Raw genomic sequence first — 10,309 nt, 5'->3', positions numbered from 1 at the left:
AAAAATTTCTTTACACTATCACACATACTAAAATCCAACCAGATACAACATGATAGAACCAGTGGAAACAGAAGAACAAATCATGGCAGGACTTCAAAGCAAGATGATGTTAAATCAGCAATGGCTGTCATAATACTTGTTTTCTTCAAAATAGCTGTTCATACCATTACATATACTAAAGTCAAACAAAACAGAATAAAACCATTCAAACTAATGAATGAAAACATTATAAGGCATCAAAGCAATGTAATGAGGAATCACGATTACTATAAAATCTTATGTACGCCTACCATTTCTTACACTAGGGAGACTATAAGGTATTTATACATGTGAGTTTGATTTATTTTGCTTATGAGTATGGTCTCAAGTTGCATTCATTTATTTATAAATATCTCAATGTGATCATTCTTTATAGCTGAGTAGTACTCCATTGTATAAAAATACCACAACTTTTTTTTATCCATTCCTCAGTTGATAGACACTTAGGTTGTTTCCAAGATCTGGCTATTACAAATTGTGCTGCTATAAATATGGGTGTGCATATATTATTGTGCTATGATGTTTTCAGTTCTTCTGGGAATATGCCTAGAGGTAGAATATCTGGGTCAAATGGTACTTCCAATCCTAGCTTTTTGAGGAATCTCCAGACTGACCTCCACAGTGGTAGTACCAGTCTACAATCCTATCAACAGTGCAGGAGAGTTCCTTTTTCCCCACAGCCTCTACAGCATTTGTTGTTGGTAGTTTTCTTGATCCTGGCCATTATTTCAGGAGTGAGATGGAATCTCAGTGTGGTTTTAATTTGCATTTCTCTAATGAGTAATGATGATCAACATTTTTTTATGTATTTATTTGTCATTTGTAATTCTTCATTGAGAACTGTGTATTATTCATCATCTCAGATGCCCATTTTTGGATTGGGTCTTTGATTTCAGGCGTCTGATTTTTTAAAATTCTTTATATGTTTTAGACAGAACATGCAATACATTTTCCTCTGAGGACAGCTTTCATGGCATCCCACAGATTCCAGTAAGTTGTATTTGTATTTTTGTTTGCTTGTAGGAATTGTTTAATTTCTTCTTTAATTTCCTCTGTGACTCACTGATTACTCAACAGTGTGTTATTCAGTTTCCATGTGTTTGTGGGAATTTTGCTGTATCTTTTGTCATTAATTTTTAATTTCATGGCACTATGATCCAATAACATGCATGGGATAATTTCAACTCTTTTGCATTTATGTAATTATGTTCTGTGGGCTAACATATTTTAGAGAACGTCCCATGTACTGCTGAGAAGAATGTGTATTCTGATGTTGAATGGGACTCTCTTTATATATCTATCAAGTCCATTTGATATATCTATCAAGTCCATATGTGATTCAGTTCTGTTATTTCTTTGTTGATTTTCTGTCTGGTTGATCTGTCCCTTGGTGTCAGTGGTGTGTTAAGATCTCCTCTTATAATTGTGTTACTGCTAATTTGTTTTTTCATTTCTGTTAATACTTGTTTTATATAACTGGGTGCTCTGAAATTTGGTGCATACATATTTAAGATTGTTATCTCTTCCTCTTAAAGTTTTCCCCTAACCAGTATGTAATGACCTTTTTTTAATCTCTTCTGATCATTATTGGTTTGAAGTTCACATTGTCTGCAAACAGAATAGCTACCCCTACTTTTTTTTTTTTTTGGTTCCTGTTGCATGAAGTATTGTTTTCCATCCTTTGACTTTCAGTCTGTGAGTATACTTTTGGGTTAGATGGGTTTCTTGTAGACAGAATATGGTTGGATGTTGTTTTTTGATCCATTCTGCAGTCTGTTTCTTTTAATTTTTGAATTGAGCCCATTTACATTAATGGTTGTAACTGTTATACACTGGTCGATTGTTGACATGTTATCTTTCTGCTGTTGCATCTTTACCTTTCCATTCTGTTTAATTTTCAGTTTTGCTTAGTGGTTTTTTCCTATGTGTATCTAGAATGTTTTTCAGTATTCTTTGCAGGGTTGGTTTGTGATCATGAAATTCTTCAGCTGTTATTTGTCATGGAAATATCTTATGTCTCCACCCTTTATTAAGGACAGTTTTTCAGGGTACATCAGTCTAGGTTGAAAATTGTTTTACTTTAGGATCTGAAAAACTTCATTCTCTTCTTGACTTCATTGTTTATGTTGAGAAGTCTGCTATGATTCTGATAGGCCTTCCTTTATAGGTGATCTGTCTCTTTTCTCTAACAGCTTTTAATTTTCTATTCTTATGTTGGATTTCTGGGATGGTGATTTTTTATATGTCTGGGTGTGGTTTTAATTTGGTTATGGCTATTTGGAGTTCTAAATGCTTCACTAATCCATATGTCAGTTTTCCTTCTCATGTTTGGGAAATTTTTGGCTATTACTTTGTAAATAGCATCTTGATATCATTTTGTATTGTCCCCTTCTTTTTCATTGATCTCTATCAATATTATGTTGTTTTTCTTTGCATCATCTTGCAGCTGTTGAATTGCTATTTCCTGATTTCTTGTTATTTTAAAAAGCACTTTCCCTTCCTGTTCACGAGCGGCAATCTTGTCTTTGAGGTCTGAATTTCTGTCTTCACTTTTGTTGAGGCAGTTTTGCTACCTTTCAATGGAATTTTGATTTCCTGTACATCTCTTTGAATCTGCTTCATGTATTCTGTTTGTTTCTTATATTGTTCATCCAGGGAGTCTATGTTTTTGAATTGTTCCTCTAATTTTTTAACTGTATCTTCTTTAGATGTGTTCAGCATCTCTTTCATTACTTTTATCATTTTTTCTTTTACCTGGGAGATTATTTCTAATTTGAATTCCTTTAAAACTTCCTGGAGTTTTTCTTTATTTCATTTGCTATCATTTCAGGTATTTCAGGTGTATGGCATATATTTTCTTTTATGTACATGGCTCCTAGGCCTTCTTGGGATGCGCAGGAGGTTTGAGATTGCAATTTGGTCTTTCATCTTGTCATTTTCCTGTATTTCTGTGTTTCAAGTGATGTTGTAAAGCTTCCCCTCTGTGTGTTGGAAGTCACCTCCTACATCCGTGGCTCTTGGGACTGACTGGAGGTTGCTAAGCATGTTCCAGTCAGGCTCACAGGACCTCCCATGCCACCTCTGGTGTTCCAGGAAGCTGAGCGGACTCCTAACCACTGTGGGTGATGGTACAAATCTCTTCCCGGGCTAGGGCTAACATCGACGTGTTGGAACTCACCTCATGTACCCTCAGCTCCACTGATTGAAAGAAGGTCACTGGGTGTGGTCTAGTCCAGCCTGCAAAACCTCCCAAGCCTAGACTAGTGTGGCTGGAATCTATGGGCACTTAACCGCTGGGAGCAATGATCTTAAACTTTCTCTAGGACCATGCTGGTGTGCTGGAACTCATCTCACACAGTCCCAGTTCCCTAGATTGAAAGAAGGTCACTGGGCAAGGCCAGCCTGGCCTGCAAAAACTGCAAAGCCCAGTGTAGTGTGGCTGGAAGCTAGGCGGGTCCTTAACCACTAGGAGTGATGATGTTAAACTCTCCCGTGGCCGGACCCATGTGCTGGAACTCACCTTGTGCAGCCCCAGTTCCCCAGATTGGATTATTAATTTTAACAAAGCACCACACCAATGAAAAAATTATCAATAATACATTGAAATAGGAATGTGATATATAGGGTTACTCCATACTTCATAATTTTTCATAATCTGTGACTTTTATTAAAAGTTTATTTGAAGAAAAACTTTATGATAAATGCTTCAATTTATGCATGTACTTATGTATGTATGTATTTGAGACAAGGTCTTGTAACGTAGCCCAGGCTGGCCTCAAAGTCACAGTGATCCTCCTGTCTCAGTCTCCCAGGTGCTGAGGTTATAGGCATGTGCCACAATGCACAGCTTCTTTTTAGAATGAAGTCAAGTAGTAATTACAAGAAATATCACCTCTTTCCAGCTCCAAATATAATGTTAAATTCAAATATAAAATTTGATTCAGGAAGGATTGCCAGTGGCTATTACCACTACTCTTGTTGTTTGGAACATTTTTTATGCCTATATCTTGTGCTCTGAGTAACTACTTGGAACATAATGATATACACTATGTTTTAATTATTGTTATTCTCCAATTATTTTGTCATAGGATTTTGTTTTTCTTCTATACAAACTAAAAACTAACTGATAAACAGAAAATGCACACAATAATAGATCACTCTATCAATTAGGTTTTATTTAACAAAGAAACAAAATATCTTTACCTTGGAAAGATCTGGAGAACACTTCCTAAACAACTTTCAAAAACCGAGCATCTCCAGTAACAAGAAAAAGTGACACCAAAAGACTCTTATGATATACAAAGAAGTAACATCCCTATTATTGCCATATTATTTAGTTATGAGGGAACATCAGGAAATCTCTGCCTGGCAGAATATTTTACAGAATATCTGACAAAAGACTATTGAAAATTAATAAAGTTATGAAAATAAATATATTCACATAAATGTTTGAACAATGTTCTTCATTATATAACCATTGCTTGTGCCATTTCTTTGCCTGTCCAGTATACTATTTTTGATGCTATAGGTAATTTTTACCTATTCTATAAAGGAGTGAATTAATCCAATCTTCAAGGAAGTTCTTCCTTTTTAAAAAATGAATGAAAATTTCATCTTATTTAGATAAATATTTAAATAAATGAATTAAGGATATTTTAAATTTATAAAATTTTCTAAGTTAGCATTAACCCCCTCCACACTTTTTTTGACTTCAATTAGTACATGTTTGCAATATATAATGATTATATTCCATGTATGGAATTAAAGTGTGTATGTAACACATTTCAATTATTTTCTTTTTCCCTCCCTTCCACAGCTTTTTTATTTTCCAGTCCTTATATAGTAAATAATATGTATAAGTCCTTATATAGTAAATTATATATGCAGAATGAAAACAAGACTAGTAGGATAAAGAACACATAAAAGTATAAGACAATTTTAATAAGTCGAGGTACTTTTAGATACATTGTCCAATTTTAAAGTTTTGAAAGACATAATACATATTCTGGCACATCCTATGTAGAATGAAGTTTTTTATTTGCTCTGATACAAGGACAATTTCATGTTAAAAAACCACTTATCCTATTCTGCACACCGTCCTAATACAGTCTTATCTAAACAGGTTAAAAATATAATCTGGGAGTTTTCATATTAAACTGAAGGATTAAAGTTTTAATGAGTCCGGACGAGAATGAACTGAAGATTTTGTATCTGAATACTCTAATGCTTCATCAGCATCACTATGGACAAATATTTAAAATTATGTGATGATATAGGTCACTTATAAAAGAGACCTGCAATGTCAACTTCAGAACATTTTTCCTGAACTGGATATGATAGGAGATTAATTGAGGAGTAATACCATCCTTAGAAGAAAGATCTGTCCAAAGGAGGTAAGTAATACAGCTAGAGATGAGTGTGTAAAATTAATATTGTCAGATGCACCAAAATTTACACAGACAGATACTTAAGAATTCATCTAGAAAACAGGAAACAGAAATGATTTATGTAACACCCCAATATTTAAAATGTAAAACTAAACTGTTCACAACATTAAAATAACTAAAAAGCATTTCCAATGTCATTCTTTGTATGAAGTAGTACAATATTAACTGATTAGAAAATGCAGTGACTCACATTATGAACACATAATGTGCTAATCTTTGAGGTTACAGCATTTTCTGGGAATGTGAGAAGTGTCAAAGCCCATGAATGAATATTCCTGAGTAAACTAATCATGTGTAGAATACTTTCCCTTTACACATTTCTCTTTACTTCATGCTAGTGTCTTTCTTCACTGATTTTGCCCTCATTTACGCATTGATTTCTGCTACAGTAGACAACACTGAAACTTGGTCTGAAATGATCTTGCAAAAGATAGTCCAGATTTCATGAAATATTGATGAAAGTGTTGTAGAAGAATTGCTGGAACAAAATATATAGCCCCATTGATAATCAAGATTGCATACAGTTAGTGTGACTGAAATACATAAAAAAGAGGGTGCAATATATGAATTTAAACTGAGAAGAATTTATACAAAAAGAAGAAAATGGGGCTCTAAACTCAAAGAGTCTTGGGACACTCTTACACAAAATTGATCTGTCATTATTTTTATTATGGTTCCTTGAAATGAAAATTTAAAAGTTGCGTAGAGTTATCATACTGTAGCTGGGAAAATAATGCTCAGGAAGGTGATATTTGATTCGCTTTTCTGAAGTTAGTACACATTTGTCATCACAAGTATTTGATTAACATATTTATTTTCATATATGTTGGCTTTAAAAAGCCAAGTTCTAACCAATCCTTCTTTACTCTCTATGAAATACTAGTTTTTCTATGAAATACTAGTATTTCTATGAGATACTCTCTATGAAATACTACAAAGTTTTACAAGGATTTATTTCATGAGGCTTTTTTCTCCATACGGCCAGTAAATAATGTTCAAATGAAGATTTTTTTGTAATTTTATTTGTCCAATTACAATTTATCCCATTTCAGACCATAGCGTGAGTAGTTCAGATTAATTACTAATTTAAGACAGAGACCAGAGTAGTTCAACAACACATAGATTATTCTGGAAATAAGAAGAGAGCTAGGTAAAAGTGGAGCACCAGAGGGGAAGGGTTTTTCTTTCTGAGACTGGGCTGTGCAACTTATATTCTCATGGGATGTTCTGAGAATGAAACAGGGAAATATTCAAGATGCAGGGAAATACGGTGGTACATAAACAAAGGGAAATTTAAGGAGGGACGCATGAAAGCAAATTTCTGCATTACACTGTTATTTTATGGCATCAGAAGCACAAATATGATGTCTTTTTAATTTCTGTGGACTCAGGAAAAAAAAAAGAGACCAAAGAAGACATTTATAATAATGTAGGAAGAACAACAAGAGAAACCGATTCAAAAGATTTTAGGTCATACACTTGAGACAGTACTTTGCAGAAAGTTAGTGTGGGTTGGGTAATATACATAAACACAACCAAAGTGATAGTGTCATTAAGAGTTAATCACAGGATCAATGAGAATTCAACATCACTAAAGCCCACAGCTTGAACAGAGCTCATACATAGCATGATACCTGCCACTTGAAAGCCCTGATAACAAGTAAGGACTGACACATTTACATGCAGCCAGCAAAGGATGGAAATGAAGCAGGATAAATCCTAAATGGATGGGTTTAAATAGAAATAATGATAGAAATCTTGAACTGTTTCAGAAAAATTTGAATGAATTAAGGTAGAGTTTCTTTGCTTCACAAAGAGAAATTAGGTGTCTATATTTTTCATTCATGAATTTGAGCACTGGAAATATATCTGCTTTCCAATGTTTTTTTTCTGAATAGACCACACATGTTAATTACCTATGTGAAGTGAACGTCTGGTGGCCAGGTAGTCTGACATGCTGTTGAAACCTGACAGCAGCCTTCTGAGAATGTAGATATGAACTCAGAGCATCAAGAAGGGATACGGAAGGAGGAAAGTTTATGCTGTTTTATGTGTGTCCTTGTTGATCCAGAAGTCAGCAGTAAAGTTTCTGTCAATGTCCTATTATTAAAGGAAATGAAAAAAAGTGGTGCATCTGTAACTGGTACATCTCAGCATCTATAACAATCCTTCGCATATGAGTATCTTAAAAAATAATGTATGAGGGGATAACTGGAAAGTAATTCTTCTGTGATATCACATTATAATCATAGACTTTATATCCTTTGAAAACCTTTTTGTTTTCAATGAAAATTTGTTTTAGATAAGCTGTAGCCACAGTTCAGCAATCATACTGTCTTCAGATTGCTATATGATGCTGTCTGGAAAAATGTCCCCATATTGAGCCTCTTCTTATCTCAGATAGAGACAGAGGGAAGTTTAACCTAGGAGGCTTCTCAAGCCATACATGAGGCTTCTCTTTTTGGCTACAACTGTATGTTATAGCACATATGTGCATACATGTGTGAGTAAACTCTTTAAATTAACTTCTCTTAAAGTTGGACAAAACGTTTTTAATCATTGAATTCCACTACAACTTTAATTTAGAGGTATAATAGTCACCTCATTTCCTCATTATTTCTATGGTAACTATAATAATGTACTTTCAATCCTATTAAAAAAGCTTCTGCCAAATGTACTTGCCATGATTTTGATGGTCATAGTTGTAAGCAACCAAATTGGTTGAAGTTTCTTTCTTTCAGCTTACCTGGAATACTCATGTTCTAAACTATTAAAATGAGCTTCTTATACGTATTTATGCAATATTCATTTATGTTTCTAAATGCTAGTTTTACTGTTATCTTCTGAATGCTTTCTCTGATACTAACAAAGACCAGGAATTTGGCAACATACTAAACTGTTCCTTGAATCACTTCAAAGTTTGTCATTTTTGTTATCTTATGTAAATTTGTAGTACAAATTACTCCTTTTAATAGATTTTCCCCATGAACATGTTATTGCTTAATTTCAATGAATTATAATTTCTACATATGATTTATACATTTTCCCTGTGTAAAAGTTTTTGCTGTTTATAAATAATTAAGCTATTGTAGATGATGTTTGTTTAAAATTTGTTGAGATTACTTTTTTAGCCAGAATTTTTTGCAGGGCACTTTTTACTTCCTTATTTCTCAGGCTATATATGAAAGGATTTAGTAAGGGAACTACTGTTGTAAACAAAATAGCAGCCGGTATATCTTTATCTCCTTCTTCAAGCAAATTTGGTCTAATGTACATGAAGAAAAGAGATCCATAGAATAATGAAATAGATACAAAGTGAGATGCACAAGTGGAAAAAGCCCGGCTCCTTCCTTCATTAGATTTCATTTTGAAAATTGTGAAAAGAATATAGAGGTAAGATATTAAGACACTACCTATTGTGAAGACTTGAATTGAACCTGAAAAGACAAATAGTATCAGTTCATTGATGTAAGGATCAATGCAGGAAAGTCTGTACAAAGGAAGAATATCACAGTAAAAGTGGTTGATGTGATTAGACCCACAGAAAGCTAATCTAAACAGAAGACCTACATGAATCATGGAGTGCAGGTTTCCAGCTATGAAGGCTCCTGTTGTCATCTGAATGCAGAGCCTCTTTGACATCATTGTGTGGTAATTCAGTGGGCAGCATATGGCCACATAGCGGTCATAGGCCATTGCTGCCAGAAGAAAGCAGTCTTCAGTTTCAACAGTACAAAGAAAGTAAAATTGTGCCATACATTCATAGAGAGAAACCCTTCTGTCTTGAGAAAAGAAGTTCTCTAACATCTTAGGAGTAATAGCACAAGCACAACAAGAGTCCACGAAGGCCAGGTTACCCAGGAAGATGTACATAGGCGTGTGAAGACTCTGTTCTTTTGTAATCAGTATCACCAGGCCAATATTCCCAGCCATAGTGATCAGATAGATGGTAAAGAAGACCACAAACAGAAGGGCTTTCAGATCTGAGTGATCTGCAAATCCTGTGAGGATAAACTCACTTTTCAAGGTATGGTTTTCTGCAATCATTCCTGACATCTCTGAAAAAAATTGAGAAATAAATTTTAGGTTTATAACATACCCCAAACACTACTGAGCTTTCTTGGATTAAAAAGTAGAAAAACATGTTTCATAACATATTTCACATTTGCCACATGACCAATATGGAGCAGAATCCTTCTTTTTAGCCTATCACCTATTTGGTTATTTAGGATATTCTGAAGAAAAATCACAGATTTAAGGCATGCAGGTTTCTTTTGAGTTTTTGAGAAAAATATTCAAAACAATAACCCCATCTATATAGGTTAGATAAAGTTGATTACCTAACTTTCTGTGTCTGTGAATGAGATGAGTGCTCCTAAACAATTTCAATAACTGTATATGCAGTGATTAGCAACGTTGTTTAAACCTGGGCGTAATGGTCCACTCTTCTAATCACAGCAGTCTGAAGGCTGAGATAGGAGAATCATGAGTTTATGCCTAGGTTAGGCAAATTAGTGAGTCATCTTACTAAAAGAAATTTGAGAAATGCTAATGGTTGAAAATTGATGAGCTCATATATATGTGAGTCTACTACCATAGATAAAATCAATTTTCAAGCAAAAGTTATGAGATTATTTACAATAACAGAAAATTCCCTGGTTTCTTTGTGAAAAACTTAGCATATTAGTATGAATAATTTCTAGGAAACAGGAAAATGGCAAAAGAAATACAGTTTTTTAATGAATCAACTATATTTGATTTTAATACTGATCATAAAATCATTACTCAAAATAACTATGTGTTTATATTAATTTTGCTTATCA

At 33.9% G+C, this 10,309-nt stretch overlaps 1 protein-coding gene across 1 annotated transcript; it reads right to left on the bottom strand.

Annotated features, from left to right (window-relative positions):
- Window positions 1-8,564: 8,564 nt before the first annotated feature.
- LOC100719780 (olfactory receptor 5K1) lies at window positions 8,565-9,533 on the bottom strand. The gene has a single exon (XM_013151702.2). It carries the CDS (start codon window positions 9,531-9,533, stop codon window positions 8,565-8,567), a length of 969 nt encoding a protein of 322 aa, XP_013007156.2.
- Between the last annotated feature and the right edge of the window lie 776 nt (window positions 9,534-10,309).

The sequence above is a fragment of the Cavia porcellus genome, unplaced genomic scaffold (genome assembly GCF_034190915.1).
Source record: "Cavia porcellus strain 051 isolate PalLab524CR breed Dunkin Hartley unplaced genomic scaffold, mCavPor4.1 scaffold_15, whole genome shotgun sequence".
Taxonomy (NCBI): Eukaryota; Metazoa; Chordata; class Mammalia; order Rodentia; family Caviidae; genus Cavia; species Cavia porcellus.
This window is presented reverse-complemented; position numbering and strand designations above follow the sequence as displayed.